This window comes from Hermetia illucens, chromosome 1, assembly GCF_905115235.1.
Source record: "Hermetia illucens chromosome 1, iHerIll2.2.curated.20191125, whole genome shotgun sequence".
NCBI lineage: Eukaryota > Metazoa > Arthropoda > Insecta > Diptera > Stratiomyidae > Hermetia > Hermetia illucens.
In genome coordinates this window covers 37134909-37155516 of record NC_051849.1, presented here as the reverse complement: position 1 = coordinate 37155516, position 20608 = coordinate 37134909, and the positions used below count along the sequence as shown (strand labels likewise).

The window sequence follows — 20608 nt, the reverse complement described above, 5'->3', positions numbered from 1 at the left end:
TGCAGCAGGAGTTTAGTGCTTCATCCACATGCCACCTGCATCGAAATTATATAACAGACTTCGTCAAATAAAAGATGACAAAACCAACCAAGGGTACTGGTTTAGCGTCAGTGTCAAGAAGACTACATACAGGAAACTCAACTCCCAGCGCATTCTTTGCAATTTTATGGAGACTGCACATCCTCGACCTCGATGGAAGTTGCATGACCAAAATTCCGCCCATAAAGGCTGGTGTTAGCGCCATATATGTAATGCAGTACATACGTGTGCACTCACGTTGTTGTTGCGAGCACGTAGCGTCATCTGATATAACAATAGATATTGCACAGCTAGTTATGGCTTCCTACATCCCAGCGGGAACCAAAGGCGAATTAATGATAATGGATCTTAATAGAATCACTCAGCGAATGATGCTTGAGAAGCTATGGGAAGCTTAGTGGAAACAAACACGCGTAACATTCTCGGGAATAGATCCATATTTGCTCTTCTAGGAAGTGAGGGGCAAATAAATAAATGCTACCAAGATCAGTCTTCCAGATGCACCCGTTTCCTGCTGAAATAAGATGAGGAAACACACACAAGAAAACCACCTAGGCGACATCGATACACCGACACAGTAATACATTATCCACATGAGTCTCTAATCACTTACCCACCTCGTCCCTACCCGAAAGGTGCACAATGAGATTCCGTGCCCTTTGTCGCTGGAGTTGCTCCTTCTGTATATAGTCCTTTTGATCTGCGCACACCGAAGTTCAAACTGCGACAGCGACCACTTTTTTTGCGGATTGTGATATCGATGCCGAAAAAAGCAGAGAACTGTTTTCCAACAAAGGCTATATTCGATATTGAAATCTCCACGATAAAAAGAAAATATCCATAAATTATGGATGAGTGCAAGAGGAACAAGTTTCACAAGCGGATTTTGAACATGGCCCAACTGACAACGTATACGAAAAAAGGTGAACTTAGGGAAATGGAGTAAGAAGTACAGTAGAAGTGAGGAATGAAGCCCAGTGCGAAAGAAATGAGTGGTTGGATGTGCAACCCCAGTCAAGTGACACTATTTGCAGGTAGAAAAAATACAAAAAATACAATACGTCAGACAACAGGAGGAGGACTGTTGAAAAAGTTTTATTTTTTCCATATAAAAAAAGCTATGATAACTAACAGAATTATTAGAAAAAGGCTAGAGCCTTACACTTGCAACATAATTGACGCTCTGGCGTCCTACAGGGATCTATTCTGGGTTCTTTATTATTTTTGATCAACGACCTTTCCCCCGCTCCCCTCTTTACTTGTTCCTGTTTGCTCTAAGCCGACAACCCTAAGGTGTTTTCCGCTATATCGTCGCCTATGGACTATAGACACTCTGGCTCTTTGGTGCTCTGCTAATAGTTTAGCGCTAAACGTCAGAAAGGGTCGCTCTATGTGCTAATCGCTTAAATGCTCACCTACTTCCTTCTCCTACTCTCTGAACAGACATTCCTTACCATACCTAAATTTCACTCAAGACCTCGGAGTCACTTTCGACAATAAGCTCTGCTTCGACACCCATTGCCTTGAAGTCACCAAACGAGCAGCAAAATTATCGGGCTTTACACTTCGCTCCTCCTCTGATTTTGAATTAATCGAACTCTCCTTAGCTCTCTTTAATTCCTTCGTAAGCAATGCCCTCGAATACTGCTCCGCGATCTGGTCATGTTTCCCTAACTGTGATTCTCTTGCCCTTGTCCAACGCAAATTCACCCGTAACCTTTTTTTAAGAAAAATCTCCCTCGTGTTTTTCCGGTTTCTGAACCACTCCTTCATACACCAGCGTAGATCCTATCTGGATTTATGCATATTTTTTAAATGTTCGTCCGGTCTGATGGACTGCTCCGTCTCTAACGAAATCACTTGCCGTCCTGCGTCTTATAATACAAATAACGCAGATAGTTTCAACGTGCCCTTCAAGGAGCTCGAAATCTACTTCCATTACCCAATTCCTAGACTTTGCCGAAGTTACAACGCACAACAGTTTCTCTCCTTTAAGCAGCCTTAAGCATAGGTTGAGATTATTGCTAGCTCCTCCTCCTGAGGGCAATAACTAATTGGAGTTTAATCAATTAGCAATTACGACGCGGATGTCTATCAGATTTTCGTGGACCTTAAACAAGCATACGGCAGTAATGATCATGCAACATTGATCAAAATATTGTTAGAATTGGGAGTTGCGTTCTATCGTCCAGGTGAACGTACTAAGCTTATCGACGCCAAGCTTCAGGATAGATTATGGACTTAAACAAGATGACTAACAAATAGTTCAACTTCGCCCTGGAGTACATAGCATAGTCAACAAAAATTCAGAAACATCAGCCCTCGCAAAACAGCTGAAATCTGAGATGTAAGATAATAAAATTATCTAAAATTTGCACTTATTTCTGCCTATAATTCTACATCCAACCAAATGTTTTCCAAGATTATTTTTAAACGCTTAAATTCCGCTTTGACGTAAATTCCTTATAATTTTGAGCGTAAAGCTATAACCAGATTCCACGACTATTATTAAGTTTTCCTAAAAAAGCAACAAGTGCGATGTAAAGTAATGCAAAACAAATACACATATTACGCATTTATAGTGAATGCCAGCTTCCGAGATTTAAATAGTCTAAAAGTTCAACAACCTACACCTTTGTCAATTTCTTAGGAAACTGAATAGATTTGGTGAATTTATATTTAGACCAAAAGTAAAGTAATCCAATATGATCAAACGTGCAGAGGTACAGAGGTACTATTTCGGACCTCCCGAGAAAACTCTGGGCCTGAGGGAATCCCCCTCCACTCCTCCCGACAAGCTAGCATAAATTGTATTCGCAAAATCAAGTGCTCGAAAGTATCTTCTTGTAAGAGATAAAAAACTTTGCGAAACAACCCAACCAGGAAAAGATTTACGGACTTAAATTTGAGCCCTTGGGTTGTAGCAAGTCAACCCAGTCTGTGGCTGTGGTGAAAAATACACAACTCTACATGTTACTTCAGCTACCGCATCACTGGCAGTTTGTCCAAAATAGGAACCAAAAGATATGATAAATTTTAATTTATCGACAATTCATAAACATCCAATCCGACAAAAACGGTCAAAGGGTAGTATAGGTCCCAGGGCGAAACGTGGATTGGTACCCACGATGGAGTATAAAACCTGGGAAACGCCTGTTGAACCAACACCAATAGCTCTACTACCAAACCCTATCTCCACCTCCACGTGGTGATCGCTGGGAGTTATTTCTTTATGAAAAACTGCAGACGGAGAAGGATGAAGGCGAGTCTCCCGCGCCTCAAAACAGGACAAATTGTACCAACTGGTCCTCCAGGTTGGGGGTTGGGTAGAGCCGACAACCCTACACGGAAAACAACTTGTTACGAAGCCACAACAAGAGCCTCGGTCTGGACGGATTACACAACGACGAACCCGACAACGGAATAACGATTTGCGCATTTTCTCATGGAACGTGCGCTCCCTGTACAGACCGACTGCTGCTGAGCAGCTCATACCCTGCTCTAATATAAGACTGATGTAACAGCGTCACAAGAAATGCGATGGACAGGGACCGGTGTCCTGGAGAAGAGCCGCTAAACCATGTATTATAGCAGCCATCCAATAAACCATGTGCTCGGAGTAGGTTTCTTAGTCAGCCAAAAAATGAAACCGGCTGTTATCGGCTTTGAAAATGTCAGCCCTTTGCGTTTGCGAAGCAAGCTTAGAAATATAAGCCTCATAAACGTTCACGCTCCTACAGAGGAGACTGCAGAGTCGGAGAAGGATACCTTCTACGAGGCAGTTGAGCGGACCCTCGAAGCCTGTCCCAAGTATGATATCAAAATCATACTTGTAGATTTCAACAGTTAAGTAGGGACGGAACCCGTATTCATGTCACTGGACTCTACTTATCCACAAGCGCGCGAGATGAGCTACAACTCATTTGCAACTGCAATGTAAAATGAACATTCCATGTCACAGATATGTGGATACGTCACAAGCGTTGGCGGCAAATTCCCTTCGATTTGTGCTAAAAAATCGTCACCCGATCGAATCGGCGGTAAGCGCTAGCGAACCTACATATACCAAGCCAAACAGGTTCGCACATCCTAGCGGGAACCAAAGGCAGAGCTTCCTCGAATTAATGGCAATGGATCTTAATGGAATTAGTGAGTGAATTATGTTTAAAATTTCTCTGTGGGAAGCTTGGTGAAAGCAAATAAAACATTCTCGGCAATAGATCCATGTTCGCTCTCCTAGGAAGCATAAAAAATCAATCTTTTTGGATGCATCTGTTTCCCGCTGGCATAAGGTGAAATAACACAAGAAAACCATCTAGGCGACATCGACACACCAATACCACTTACCTAATTTGCGGAAAGGTGCACAATGAGATTCCGTGTCCCTTTGCCGTGTCTCCTCATGTGTATAGCCTTCTTGAAGAAGACCCTATTGATATCATAGAAACAAACTTTAAATCTATACAACGCACGCCCCAAGTGATTACTTAACATGTTTCCCCTCTTGGTGCAAGTCATTCCAAGACCCCTTGCAGCAGGAAACCATGCATGTTTGAAAATTAAAGTGGAAACATCGCAATGATACCACTTACAGACTTGCAAGTGCTCAACTGCACTATAAGGAAGTCGTAAATCTGATTATGGAACCTAATGTCAATTTGATACTGATTAAAAACTGCCAACCATATTACCAAACGTGAAAACTCTACGCCGATCAACAAGAACTATTATTACTTAACTTCGATTTGTGCTCTCGTTTCAATCCGTACTTGTCCTGAATCAACCTCAACATCCAAAATACCTGCCTGGGATGCAACGCCACCCCGCATAACACTGAACAGATTTTCAACAGCTCCCGCGTCACTTAACACTAAAGTATTGTGCTTCGCCTCGAACACCACCTTGTCGTAGTGGGGGAGTTTGTGGTAGTTTACTACTCAACAAGAGTGTCCAGAAACACATGAAGATGGACACAAAGGATTGTAACTCTCCAAGTGGCGGGAAGGCACAGACTTCGAATCCACCTGCGACTTTGAGGAATCAGTTCGTGGCTGAGGCACGGATTCTAGAACCCTCACCTAATTCATGTTTCCCCACGGAGAAGTCCGTGGAAGACGGGCTCTTTAATTCAGTGGAAAACCTACACCCGGTGTCTACGTTACCTAAAATTTAGTCTAACTATTGCGAAAACGGATTGGACGAAGTTCAATGAACTTCTTGGTTCAGCTCCCTAGACGACTAAGGACTCCTTTGGCGATAGAAGATCGTGGTAAAACAGTTCCATGGTTTAACCGAGAACTGCAGAGATTTCACGAAATCAACCAGACTTCTAAATCGTGCTTGCAAAAGCAATAAAGATGAAGACTGGCTAAACCTCCGGAACTCATAGCGTGAATATAAGAGGCTCGTAAAACGTTCGAAACGAAACTCTTTTAGAGCATACTGTGAGGAACTGGAAGGTGAAAGGGACAGGCTGTGCAAAGTCCTTAATAAGGCTGAGTCGGCCAAGTTGGACTGTCTTAGAAAACCGGATGATACTTTCACGAGCTCCAGAGTTGGGTCTATACAGACTCTCTGGAAGTACACCACCCGGGAGAACAGGTCTCAAAAGTGGGAAGAAGTGAATTGGCAGTTCCTGCAAACCCTTCAATACGAAAGTGTTGCAAGTTGTTACCCATGAAAAGGCGAGAGCTACTATACTATCATTTGAACACTTTGAAGCACCTGGCATGGATGGCATCTAACCAGCGATACTAAAGGAGGGTATAAAGTACTTAAAGCATGTCTTCCTCTGGGCTACATGCCTTCTTCTTGGCAGAAGGTGAAGGTAGTCTTCATACCAAAGCCTGGGAAAGATGTCTATTCAAATCCAAAGAACTTTAGGCAAATCCGCCTAACATCATTTTCGCTGAAATGCCTGGAGAGGCTCGAACTCCAAAATCTGCTAATACACGCTCAAGCTTATGCTGATAACGTGGCTGTGCTGGCTGTTGGTCGAGATCTCGGAGTGGTGTGTAGAAATACATAACGCACCGTTGATTTGATTGACAGTTGATGTCTCAGGCATTGACTTTCAGTAAAACCAAATAAAACCATAATGGTATTATTTACAAAAAGGAGGAAACTGTCTTTGCCTTCCAGAGATGAGGGGTACAACCCTTCAACTCTCCGAAAAAGTGAAATATCTGGAAGTTATTCTAGACACGAAGCTTCTTTTGAAGAAACACGTATAGATAAAGGTGAAACGAGCTCTCACAGCTTATGGGCTGTTTACGCGGACCTTTGCCTCGACATGGGGACTTAAGCCTCAGGTAGTAATGTGAATATAAGTTGCTATCATTAGGCCGATATTCGCTTATGTATTCGTAGTGTGGTTGGTTAAGGTGAAATAAAAGAATTTTTGCTGTAAACTAGCCACACTGCAAATAACTGTGTGTCTGGGTATCACTGGCGCCATGAGCACCACATCCGATGCAACTCTGAATGCATTACTCAATTTGCAGCCCTTGGAATTGTTTATTTAGAGCACTGCAATAAGAGCAGCTCATAGACTAATTCGATCAGATCTATGGGAAAACAATGGACATGGGGGGCACAGATCACTGGGAGAACTGAATCTAATTTTCACAATGCCTTCCGATTCTCAGATCCCCATACATCTGTTTGGTAGAAGATATGATGTTCTCTTGAAACAAAGAGAAACTGGGACGAACCAGAAGAATGCGTGTCAGGATATACTGACGTCTTCTACACCCATGGTTCAAAAACAGGAAATGGTTCTAGACCTCTCGAATAAAAAGGGGGAGTGGGCTTTTCTTTCGGGACAATACACAGCGGTCTTTCAGGCTGAAGAGTATGCGATCCTAAGGGGGTACAATGGACCACAAAGGTCTGATTGCTCAGAGGTTTTGCCCTTCCCCCACCTCACACACAAGGCATTATGAATAGCTGCATGGCGAGAAGAAAGAAGAAATGATTTCCGACCATTACGAACATGGAACAATCGTGGAACCAAATGAAAGATACGATCCACAAAGCGCCCTCTGCACCCTCGCTGCAGCCTCCTTATGAAGGCCCGTACCGCGTTCTCGAGCGGGGAGACCATTTCTTCCAGCTCGAGATCGATGGACACCAAAATGCGGTCCCCCTGTCGAGGCTGAAGCCCGTCTGCGCCCCAAATTTCACTGAACGTTAAAATGTGGAGGGAGTTTTCTGAACTTGCAAATCCAAGAGTGTTTTGAGGTCTGGAAAGCGAAGAGCTGGAACCCAACAATGTGGCTCAGTGAATTCTTTAATCGAGTTATTCAGGAAGGAAGAACACCATCTGACTGAAAAGAAAGTACCACAGTTCCAATATGGAAAATGAAAGGTAATCCAGCAGAGTGTTCAAATTACCATCCGATCCGGTTACTTTCCCATACCATATGTTTGAACGCATGCTTGACAAATCTATCAACAAGTGCGGAACTATTGACGCAATACACGCTATCCGGTTACTCATGGAGAAACACCGTGAAAAGCATCGCCCTCTGTACATTGCATCTCGGGATCTTGAGAAAGTGTTTAACGTGTGGCACACGAACTCATCTGGTACACTCTACGACAACACTTAGTGCCAGAAGAACTCGTGCGCTGGGTTCAATTGCTCTACCACAATCCGAAAAGTAAAGTTCGAAGTATTTCGGTTGTATCAAAACCGTTCCGTGTCTCTGTTAGTGTCCATCAAGGAAGCGCCCTCTCACCAGTCCCCTTAGTTCTTATTATGGACACCGTCATACGGGATATCCAACGTCCACCGCCCTACACACGGCTTTATGCAGATGATGTTTTCCTAGCATCTGATAGCAAAAATGATCTCGAGCAACTTGTCCAAAAATGGAATGATCGCCTCATGCAACACGGTCTCAGATTAAATCTAAACAAAACTGAATTTTTGACGACCGATTCCCATGAAACAGGCACAATCACTGTCAATAACAGTAATCTGGCCAGAACTGAGCGATTTAAATACCTCGGGTCAACGCTATCAGCCAATGGAGAACTACGTTATGAAATTGCTTCACGCATTAACGCAACCTGGATGAAATGGCGTTCCACAACTGGTGTTCTTTGTGATCCATGTATCAACGAACGTCTCAAATCTAAAATTTACCACAATGTCGTCCGTTCTGTCGCTCTTTATGGTTCTGAGTGTTGGCCGACTATAAAAGACAATGAACGGCGTCTTGCGGTAATGGAGACGAAGATGTTACGCTGGGCTAGTGGCGTAACACGTTTTGATCACATCCAAAATGAGGATATCCGCGACCGTTATGAGGTTGCATCGATCGTAGAGAAATTGCAAGAGACGCGTCTTCGATGGTATGGTCACGCAATTCGTGCTAACGAGAATTCATTTGCCAAGATTGGTCTGAACATCGAAGTCGATGGTAAACGACCAAAAGACAGGCCTAAACAACGGTGGCTTGATACGCTGGATGGGGATTTAAAAGCCTTGAGACTGCACCCAGATCAGGCATTCGATAGAACCAAATGGCGAAACCGATCACGACCAGCCGACCCCGCTTGTGAACGGGACAAAGGCTGAAGAAAAAGAAGATGGAGGTAGCTGCTATCCTAGTTCCCAATACGAAGGAAGCTGGAGCAGATTCCGAAGCATTGCTACGATAGAAATAATTCCTCTGTAAATTCTTCCTAAGGAACCATGAAATCTGTTCTTCGGAACAACAAGTAGCCTTAAGAGATGCACTTAAAACCAATAAGTCCCCTTGTAACCCCCTCTCTCCTTCTTGGATGGCCGGTGGCTTATTGAAAAACGCTTGGTTCAGCGAAATATCCAATTATTCTTGCCTCAAGTATACTATGAGCAAAGGCAAAACATTTAGATCCACCAAGCCTTTCGTATCCTCACGTTTTCTCATCACCCTTTTGTGGAGCATACAGCATCTCCTTTGTTTCTACTTCCTTACTACCCTTCCCCAGGTTCGTTACACTTGATCATGTCCAAGTGCGTTCAGCAGGACCACAACCAGGTAACCAAGGCTGACAGTCAACCAATTAAGCCGTCGTAAAGACACTCGGGCCCTGCCCTAATTGATTGCTAGTGAGCGCCTGAAAATCTGACTCAATAATACCTTTTTCTCGTCCTTAACAGACGCCTCGACATTTACAATTCAGTTCAGGAGTGGTAGAGCATACAATCAACTGCAGACGAGCTATCAGTTTGTAAGAATTGCTGCAAATTTGAGTGGAAACTTGGCTAGTGCAATATATGAACAAGTTTTGATGGTGGAACGTAACTTTCCCCGGAGGGTAATATTTGCAATCGGTCCATCCATAAATCGGAAAATCCTGTGTGAACTGTAAAATAGCAGTTCCTCTTGCAGTGTTTAATGAACAATTCGTTGCTCCGAGCGTAGCAGAATAAATCAAAATCTAAGTTCAATGTCTCACAGAAGGAAGACACCTCGTCTTGCCGCGGGAGTCACCGAACCTTTCGCTTTGGCTGCTAAATTACAAAACCTTCGCAAGAAATCACTTCCTAGAAAATTTGCATACGCGAAAACAAAGCAAATGCACCCCAGACGAGCGCGTGCTACTCCATTCGACTTCGACTCGTAGGTGTACGAAAACGTGCCAGGAACACTGTATATGGAGCTCAACAACTCAAGACACCTCCCCCCGGCCCCCGCTCGCACTCTACACATTCCCGTTCAATGTCGATTGCGGAAAACAGGGAAAAACGCGACCAACTCGCCTCGTTCGCTCGCCATCAACAAACCCGCGCCAACCACACACCATTGGGCCAACGGAGCCCCCACGCGCCCCACGCCGAGCCCGTGGCCTACACTCGGCGTGAGCGAGCTCTCACTTTGTTTTCAACGACCACCACGAGAATTGACAGAAAATTGGCTGGCGCTGGACGTGGACATGGTGGATGTCGTGCAATCAGCTGATGCCCGAGCACCGTCGCACAATACACAAAGCGAGCGCAGCGCGAGGGCTCCTCCATTTATTTACGCACTTCCATTCTGCGTAGCGCGGCCGTGCCAGGGTCTTTGTCTCCGCTCCAACGGCACCTGATTCGCGGCCCAGCGCTGCCATTGCTCGCACTTTTCCTGGTCATGGTGCCCGTCCAGCCTCGGTTTGGTTTTTTTTTCGGTCGCGACGGGCTTTGTTCACGAACGCAGGGGCGAATGACACGAGCCCCGTCGCCATGGGAAGGCTTTGTTTTTGGTGGCGCGGCGGCGTTGGCCGCGCGGGCAGGCCCTGCCTGGGATCGATGCTGGGGCTACGTACCTTTGTAGTGCACACGCAAATTGTTCTGCGACAGCCCGATGGCATGGCACTTGTCCTGGGTGCTCCACGCTCGCGGCAGCGGAGTGTCCGCCTCGTTGACGTTTGGGTACAGGAGCTTCAGCCGATCGACGACGGGCTGCTGCTGCTGCGACGATGACGACGACTGCGACGAATTGTGATGCGTATGTCGACCCGTCCGCTTGTTCCGACACAGATTCGTATCACATATTTCAACGTCACCGAGTTCCACGTTCACTTTATTGTCGGCCATTTAGGAAATTCTCCCGTTTTCTGCGCTTTTCCGTTCGATCTTTTCCACACTTTTCTCTTCGCTTCTGACTGTGCCAATCTCGATGAAAAGTTGATTTCGAAGTCTGCTCTCGACTGCTTCCTGCTCGCGGTGGACAGATTCCCGCACACTATTGCGAGAGGACGGTTGTGTGCGTGAAAACCGTGCACGAATAGGCAAAGATGGGAGATGTGTGCGAGAATTCGAACGAATTAAATGGAGAGAGGAAATAGGGGGATTCGCTTCGTGAAGTTTGACGGTTGTACTGCCATAGAAAGGACGTTCAGGGTGCGATTCGATTTTCGCGGTTGCTTAAATTTGTTTTCCAAAACGGGAATGGAAATTTGGGCAATTAGGGGCATTGGGAAATTAGGATTGTTTTGAGAATATGCATATTTAAAAAAAGCTTGTTTCTGAAGAGTGAAATCCTTTCTTTTTGAGGAAAGAGTGCACGAAGCTGGAATACTAAAATTCGCAAATTTAGGACAGTTCACACAAAAATTATATTAGCATTATGCAGCACTTTCCACTTTCGAATACGGCGTTGAAATGCTTTAAATTTCTTTTTCAATTCTCAATATTGAGGAAGTTCCGGATAACTATGTACACTAGGAGGAAAATAATGCCCTTTCTGCATTCAAGCACCCAAATTATTCCTAGCAGCGGGACATAGACTTCATAAAAGAAACTATCGACAGCACAAATCTATGAACTTGTTCATATCTAACTTCGCCCTTACCAGCCTATCTTTATGGCTAATAATATAAAATGGATCTGTACATATTTAACCAGTTGAGAAAATTGGTTAAATATGATTCGGGAGATTACTAATTAATATAATAGTTGGGCTGAAAAGTTCATGGGAGGCACTTTTTTCTAGATGGGTTCCGCAACATGCCGATCAAAAGAAAAGTTCCTCGAATGTGGTTAAAAACAAAATGATCCGATTGAGCCCCTCAGCTTCATAGTGGGAATAGTAAAACGCAAATCCACTAAATTTTCATAAGACGCAGACATTTCACCACCGTTAGTGACTACAAAGCCGTTTCCTATGGGACCATCGCACCCCAACAGCGACCGTTGGTTGCCGTCCTGCGAATCAAACCACCGATAAAACAGCGAGAGGAACACACTGGCCCACCGCGCATTGAATGGTGACGATTTCGTGAGAAGGAAGAAGAAATCATCGCATTTATGCGATTACCACCAATGTGGAAGAATAGTGGAACAAATTAAGGACACGATCCACAAAGCGGCCTATGCAACCCTCGGAGTCATCAAACCACCTAAGCGGTTCATCAACCGAGGTACTTGGTTTTGGAATGACGATTTTCAAATGAAGGTCCGCGAAAAGAAACGCCTCTGTCACAAGTTTCTCGATGATAAAACTATGGCCATTTGGCAAATTTACAAGAATGCAGGAAGCAAAGAAAGCGATTGCTGTCACCTGAAAAGTCTATTCTAAAAATCTTTACAACAAACTGGACACTCGGAATGACGAGAGAGATCTGTATCGATTTGTCAAAAGCCGACACCAACTCACACAGGATATCGAACACTTCTGTTTGTACTTGTTTACCAAATTGTACTTTGCTTACCAAACGACGAGCCGTGACGGACAGATGGCGAGAATATTTCTAACAAATTTCAATAGAAGAATTTGTTCATCCTCCACTTTCACAAGCATTGTCGACATTTGGAGCCATTCCACCTGTCAGCGCTACTGAAGTCGAGGAAGCAATAAAACAAATTAAATTGGGGAAAGGCACAGGGCCTGACGATATCACGATGGAAAGAGCTGGGCCCCAACTCTGTGGCTCAGTGAATTCTTCGATCGGGTTATTGAGGAAGGAAGGTGGAACACCATCTGACTGGCAAGAAAGTACTCAAGTAGTCAAGAAGTGCTGAACTTTTGACACAATACACGCTGTCTGGTTCCTCAATCATCGTCCTCTGTACATTGCATCTCTGGATTTAAAGAAAATGTTTGACGTGTGACACCAGAACTCATTTGGTATGCTCTACGACAATACTTAATGCCAGATGAACTCGTGCGCTGGGTTCAATTGCTCTACCACAATTCGAAAGGCAAAGTTTGAAGTGTGGCGGGTGTATCAAAACCGTTCCGTGTCTCTGCTGGTATTCATCAAAGAAGCGCCCTCTCACCACTCCTCTTTGTTCTTTTCATGGACACCGTCACAGGGGATACCCAACGTCCAACGCCCTACACACTGCTTTATGCAGATGTTTTCCTAGCATCTGATAGCAAAAGGATATCGAGCAACTTGTCTAAAAATGGAATCATCGCCTCATGCAACACGGTCTCAGATTAAATTTAAATAAAACTGAATTTTTGACGACCGATCCCCATGAAACAAGCACAACCACTTCAATGGTAGTGATCTGCCCAGAACTGAGCGATTTAAATATCTCGGGCCAATGTTATCAGCCAATGGAGAACCGCGTTGTGAAATTGAATCACGCATTAATGCAATCTGGATGAATTGACGTTCCACCACTGATGCTCTTTGTGATCGGCGAATCAACCAACGTCTCAAATCTAAAATTTACTGCAATGTCGTCCGTCCTATCGCCGACTATAAAAAACAATGAACGGCGCCTTGCGGTAATAGAGGTGAAGATGTTGCGTAGGACTAGTGGTGTAACACGTTTTGATCATATCCGAAATGAGAATATCTGTAATCGATATGGGGTTACACCGATCGTATGGCCACGTAATTCGCGCTAATGAGAATTCACTTGCCACTGGCTCTGAACATCGAAGTCGATGGTAAACGACCAAAGGCCGGCCGAAACAACGGTGGCATGATACGCTGGATGGGGGATTTAAAAGCCTGGCCATTGTATCCAGATCAGGCATTCGATAGAGCTAAATGGCGAAACCGATCACGATGAGCCGACTCCGCTTGTGAACGGGACAAAGGCTGAAGAAAAAAAAAGATGATAATCGCAAAATTAGGGAGAAAGGACGGAAATAAAACTGTGTCACGGAGAAGGGTTCAGTTGTATGGGATTTTCCTGATATAATAATTTCTTTTATTATCGTTATAGTTATTGCGCAAAATTAAGAAAATCCGCATTTCTACAATGTAACAGATAAAATTCTCAGAGAATTGTCAAAAAAATTTACTAGTCCTAATTTAATGAACAGGGGCGGTACGTCAAGTTTCCCGATGGGGAACGATGGGTCAGAATATTACTTATCAATATAATATTCAAATCAGATCTGAATGGAAGTTCATTCGGACATAAGTCTGATGCAGGAGTCAGAAAGCCAGATGAACAAGTTGGTGAAGGGGGAGAAGGTTGATGCAGAGAGGCCAACTGTATCCGGTACAAGAACGAGACTAGGCAGCGCCTCAAGAGCTTCCTTCACAAAAGCATAAAAAGTCTGTGATCTGCAACTGGCCTTGGATTTGTCAACAGTTATGTCAGCAAACTGACCAAAGAAAATTACTGAAGAACAACCCAACTCATGAAGATGACGCTGATTGGCTTAAATCAAACTACCTAGATCAGATTTAAGTTTGCCGAAGCAAAATTATTCATTTGTTTGCCATTTTATTGAACTTCATACACTATAAGGGGTAAGTGTTGGAATTTACTACCCCAGCGCCGGAGGGATGGAGAGCTGGTTGAGGTGGAAGAGGAAGGTATCCCTCTTCAACCCCAATGATGGCTCGGGGGGCCCCGTCTGTAAGTCCCTTACATATGGCAACCATGATTGCCCTACCAATGCACTTATCAATGATACGAAAATAGTTTATTTCCGGGGCGCCGTAACCTTAGATCGGGGGTGATCGCTACGATTCTCCAGCTATGCTAGTTCCTTCTTCCTATTACATGCCCTTCTCCTTACAGCGACTGAGAGAGTGAGTATTTCCCGATTCTTCCTTCATACTCTCCCTTCGCGCTGTGAGGAGCAAAATCCTACAGTTATGACATAAAAATAGCCCCACTTTTGGGCACGATAACTTTTTAAGGGGGTGGCCGCCGCAATATTTTTTTTTTCGCTTTCAGTGGATATAACTTTTTAAGGGTGACTCCCGCCCCTCCACGAAACCGCAAGTTGTCTATTTTTTGACGTTAAAATATTTTCTGCAGTTTTTGATTTTTTTTTATTTCTTCAAATTTTTCGGACCTGTTTTACATGCTTGAGTCTGGGCAATTCTCGCTTCTAAGCTGATAGTGATTGCGCTAATGTTAATTAGACACTAATTACCTAACCCTCAAGGTATCTACTACGTGTTTTGTGTGATGCCTGTATAACGCTGAGTTGATTTCACAAGCAGGGTCGGCTCTTCGTGATCGGTTCCGCCATTAGTTCTATCAAATGCCTGATCGGGATGCAATCTCGAGGCTTTTAAATCCACCATCGTTTCGGCCAGCCTGTGGCCGTTTACCATTGACTTCGATGCTCAGATCAATCTTGGCTGAATTCTCCTTAGCGCGAATTACGTGACCATACCATCAAAGATGCCTCTCTCGCATTTTTTCCAGTGTCGGTCCAACTTCATATCGGTCGCGGATATCCTTATCTCGGATGTGATCAAAACATGTCACGCCACTAGTTCGATGCAACATCTTCGTCTCTATTACCGCAAGACGCCGTTCATTGTCTTTTATATTCGGTCAACCCTCAGAACCATAGAGGGGGACAGGACGGACGATATTGCATAGAATCCGTTGCATGTATTTGGTTTTTGATTATAATTTGAATTAATGGCTGAGTGCAGTGGCATTACGTTAAATTTGATATCATGACGCGGTTCTTATAGAATGTGTGTATGTACGTATAATAACATTTCGGTTAGTGATATTATTTTTATTTAACATTATAGTGTAGATTCAAGGCGTTCGCCGTTAGAATACTAACAATGATTGTTACCTTTTCGTAAAAATTCTGACTCTGAGGCGAATCATGAGCATTTTAGCCACTATTTGACATGAGATAAAATAGTTTAATTTACGTTATTTATGTTATAAATTTAAAAAAACGATGCTAAGATATATTACTTCTTTCTTCAGTTTAAATACTTCGAAATTCCAGTTATTTCTCTTTCCTTAAGTAAGAAGAAGATACTACCGTCAAATTTGACATGTGTGTGATTTTCGGCTGATCGGCCAGTGTTTATATTAAATTTTTGCAATCGGTCTAGGATTCCACTCTCGAAATGAGCTCGAGAAACTCTGCATTAGCATCATTAACCGCAACATACACAGACTCAGAAAATGAAGAGGAACACAGCGACGAGAATAGCCCGGAAACCGAAAGTTCAGCAGATTCACAAGTACGTTGTCTTAATCAGATTACATCTAATTTCCTCTACCGTTAGCCTCCTTATTTTACTTCCCGAGAATGGTTGAAGTATATTGAATGCTTTCCCCATTACAGCAACGCCCGTCATCCAATAGATCATACACTCCCGTGCGAAACAGCCCCGAACCGCAACCTCCAGAACAGCAACCAAAATCTTCTGCGAACAAGGCCCTTCGTCTCGTGAGTTACAACGACGATAACGCCGTATCAGATGACGAGAACACCTCCCCAAACCGCGACACAATCGCGATGGAAATCTCAGAAGAAGACGACGCTCCAGACAAAACTGAGGAACCGCCGGTCAAAGAGAATTTGACCGACAAGTACGCGCACTATGGCTTCTCGCTACCTCCAGAACCGAAAGGGAAAGTTCCACAAGAACTCCAGGATAAAATTCAGCAATTCTACGATAAAATGCGCAACTCGAATATGGATATGAATAAGATTATTCAGGAACGGAAGGATTTCCGTAATCCAAGCATTTACGAGAAGTTGATTAGCTATTGTGACATTAACGAGTTTGGGACGAACTATCCGCCGGAAATTTACGACCCGCTGCAATGGGGACCGGAGTCTTATTATGAGGAGCTGGCCAAGGCGCAGAAGACTGAAATGGCGAAACGCCAGAAGGAGAGGAAAGAGGGCGACAAGGCGGATCAAGCTGCCGCTGCTGCCAAGAAAGCCGAGGAGGAAGCTAAGAAGAGGTAATCCCTGTTTTGCTGGGAGAACTTTGACATTTATTTCGAAAGTGTTATTTTCTATGCAGGACCTGATTTTCACTTCTGCTAACTCTTCCCTGATACATTGATTTCTTATTTTTCAGGAAATCTAAGTGGGATCAGCCGGCGCCAACTGCCCAATCAGTGGCTAAGACGAATATTCCTCCCCCAACGTTGACTTCAAATGTCACTGGCACAAAGGGTACAGTCATATCCGCGTTCGGGTCGCTTCCGAAGAAAGTGAATATGTAAATGGGATTTACCGTGATTTCTTTAAATATAAGAGTTTTATTTTAGTTTATTATAAGAAACGTGTTTTTTCATAGCGGGAAATGTCACTCAATACCGCGGACAACAAATATACATGTCTGTGATTTTGGTAAATTGCCGACTAAGACCGCGACCCCCTTAAAAAACTAATGACTCAGAAGAACCAAATATAATGCTCCACGATAGACGGTAGTAGCAAGGTTTACGAGATCCTCTGTGGCGCTATAGTCCGATGTCTGTCTTTTGCTCCTGAAGTGCTCGTCTCCACTGTTCTCGGTCCAGCGATCGCTTCCTCCAATTTCGGAAACCAACCAGCGTGTAGCTTGCGTTGTCCACTGAGTCCTCCCGTCTGTTACGGTGCTTCCCAAGTGGTCGTTTACCTTCCATCCTTAACTCCTCTGAATATAATTCCAATTTATCCATTGGTGGAGTATAGCACATCAACCGTTACGCTACGCGGCATCGTTCACGGTTACCTGAAATGCGCTTCAGCTCCCCCCACGGTTTCCTGAAATGACCTGCCAGCGGCCATTTTGGGAGAATGGTTTCCACTGGATGGCGAGTCCAGCAATGCCGACCAAATTTTTCGTTAGTAATAGTATCAGGCTATCAGGTGTCCGGATAGCTCAGTGGTTAGAGCACTAGGCTGTCATACGGAAGGTCGCGGTTCAAATCTCACTGGTGGCAGTGGAATTTGCATCGTGATTTGACGTCGGATACCAGTCGACTCAGCTGTGAATCAGTACCTGAGTCAAATCAGGGTAATAATCTCGGGCGAGCGCAATGCTAACCACATTGCCTCCTAGTGTACCGTTACGGTCTTGAATGAAGTGCTCTAACACACTTCAAGGCCCTGATCCAACATGGATTGTTGCGCCAACGATTATTATTATTAATAGTATCAGGCTAGCGTAATCCGATGATACAACGCAGAAGGGTGTCGACGAAGGCTTAAAATATTGATTAACGGTAGGGATCATATTCATGTGCTACTCCCATATAGCAACACAGAAAGAACACTGACACAGAACAGTCTCAACTTGAATTTGGTGTTGTGATAATTGCATTTTCAGATGTTCGACAAGAAAGCGAAAGCAGATCTAGCGCTGTTAATGCCTCCGACCGGTGCTACCGTCGGCACAAAACACGCCTCCTAAACATACAAATTGATCGACGCCTTTGATGATTTGCCCAATAATGCTGATAGGAGGAGTGCGATGACCCGTCAGACTCACAACCTTGGTTTTGTCGTTGTTTATCTTCAGCCCAACCCTCTCTTTCCAAATCCAGAACCATTTGCCCAAGGTCAATCACCATGTGAGAGAGCAAACAGATGTCATCACCATAGTCGATGTGTTTGGGGAAGATGCCATAGTCCATTGAACTTTTCCGGACAAAGTAGCATGAAGAATGTCACCGATAGCAAGAAGAAATAATATCGGAAAAAAGATGCAACCCAAGAGGACTCAGCTTTCGATCAAGGTGCAGTACGTGATATTTTGCGCCACCAAAGAAGAGTATACACATCAGATTCAACTTCCAGCACATTCTTAAACATTTTATGGACGGGTGCGTCTTGTATACGGTCGACCGCGGTGGGAGATGCGCGCCCCCAATTCCGCGCATAAGGACCCCACCTTAGTGAGGAAACACACACAAGAAAACTTACCCGAAAGGTGAACAATGAGATTCCGTGTCCCTTTGCCGCTGGAGTTGCTGCTCCTGTGTATAGTCTTCTTACCACCATCACATGTTACTCTGATAATGACTATTCGATTTTCCGGTATGCACCTCCTGCGTACAGCATCGAAGTTGCACTCCCTATTTACGCTGTCAAACGCTTTCTCGAAATCGATGAATAGCTGCTGAAGCGAAGATCTAAACTCCGCATAATGTTCCAAAATGTTCTGTTCTTTCCACCTCTTCAGCTATCATCGTGGATGAGGAGTCGACCGTTAACGTTCTTCACAGGACCATCGAAAGATTTGCAACCACAAGCTCTTTCCTGATGCGGTGTACGCTTCTGAAATCATTGCGTTCTTCGGCACCATCTAGCATCTCTCCCCCGTTACCGCAATAGCAAATTCCCTTTTATCGCGGTGTACACCACGCTGAATTTCTGGGGATTTCACTCGGTATCGGAGTTCTCGTGATACTCTTTAACCTGGACCGAAATCTTGCAGTTACATGTCTGCCAGAGGTCGGCTCCTAGGTCAAAAGAGCGCGCATTGCGGTAACCGTCAGAAGCAACCCGACACTGGATTCGCGTCTGCTACCGTTTGGCTTTCCAGAGTACAAAAGCACATTGCCGCAAGCGGTAACATATGGTAACTACGAAGCGATTTTCGAGAAATTGGTCATTGTAGGTAAATTTCCATTCCAAGTGAAATGTCCATTTTTCCTGCCAGTACAAAAGGAATTAATGGAAAATCGGCCTCAGGATTGAATCCAGCCTTTAGAAGATTCTGTACTACTAGAGCATTCCAGACAGACCCTGTTCACTCTGTCCAAAGCTTTAGAAGTCGATGAAAAGCAGGTACAACGGAAATTCAACTTCACGCGGATTACATCGGATTTATGCTTACTGCCGTCAATTTTTCCGGAGTGCAATAGTACAGTACTGCAAGGAGGGTAGGAATGCCCTCCAGAGTCCTACCATCTAAGTTCGCTTAACTCCAGTATGTTCAGCGTTCAACTTGGAGAAATACCGATCTTTAGAGATCCTTCGATATCGCTGTCAAGAAGTGTATACACATCCCAAAAAGCGTGAAGTTATTAGTAAAAATTATTAAGAAGTTGTTGCCTATTTTTTGGGTGTCACACAGCCGTTCAAATCGTAGCAATTCATTCCCCCTCTTTTCTCAAAAGCGCTTGGGATTGTCTTCGGCGGAATTTTTCATTACCTTTGGCTGTAGGATATGTAGGGCATCAACCAACTATGATATTTCTCCTCAAGTACCTCAATATGTCGACCAATTCTATAATCAACAGAAGTGTAAGAATGTTTCTTACTTCTAAGGGTTTTATCCTAGTACTTGGCTTTAAGCAGCTGAATGTTGATGTCGGCAAAAATTATGTATTTAAGCGACATAGGGAATTTTTTGAAACATCTTCGTTGGCACTTGCACAAAGTAAGTACCAATATCCGAAATAGTCGGTTGATCTGGCCTTTTGCCGGCTTCTGGCTATTTCGAACTAATTTTGAGCTTTATCCATAAGTCGTGAACGTACTTTGATTACTCCTTGCTCCTGTATCCGCACATTGGCTGACGAGGAATCGGAGTACTGGCAAAAGAAAAAGTAAGAAACGACTAGACCTCCCTCCCTCGTAGTTGTCAGTAGTGTTAACGGATCTTCTACGTTAAAAACAGATTTGGTATTCAGATACGCCCAGGCGCCGGCAGGATCTATCGGTGTCCCCATAACAATACTAATACTCTTCTTGGTAAAGTTTTGTGGCGGAACATCGGAGGCATGAACCACAACGGCATTGTCGTGGTGAATTCGCCTCCGCCAACGCACTGCACTGTCTGGTCCAAGCGTTTACGTCCTTGTTCATGGACGGCCAAAAGTATTTTCCAGTGACTAGCCGGTTCGTCGTCCTGATGCCTGGGCGCGCAAGATCGCGTACTGCGTGAAATACTTCCTTGG

General features: G+C 44.2%; 2 protein-coding genes across 3 annotated transcripts in view; one reads left to right on the top strand and one right to left on the bottom strand.

Moving 5' to 3' along the window:
* LOC119653678 (ran-binding proteins 9/10 homolog) overlaps positions 1 to 10771 on the bottom strand; it is a 38900-nt gene extending 28129 nt beyond the window's left edge. Inside the window, exon 1 of one of the 2 annotated variants that reach the window (XM_038058525.1) lies at positions 10339 to 10771. In XM_038058525.1, coding sequence (XP_037914453.1) covers positions 10339 to 10609 — 271 coding nt within the window. In that variant the 5' untranslated portion in view covers positions 10610 to 10771. The remainder of the gene's footprint in view (positions 1 to 10338) is intronic. The other variant, XM_038058535.1, reaches the window with a different exon arrangement.
* A 4969-nt stretch (positions 10772 to 15740) lies between these two features.
* LOC119657803 (SAP30-binding protein) lies at positions 15741 to 16994 on the top strand. Its single transcript, XM_038064902.1, has 3 exons — positions 15741 to 15939; positions 16044 to 16672; positions 16792 to 16994. Exons 1-3 carry the CDS (start codon positions 15823 to 15825, stop codon positions 16937 to 16939), a joined length of 894 nt encoding a protein of 297 aa, XP_037920830.1. The 5' UTR covers positions 15741 to 15822; the 3' UTR covers positions 16940 to 16994.
* The last annotated feature ends 3614 nt before the right edge of the window (positions 16995 to 20608 follow it).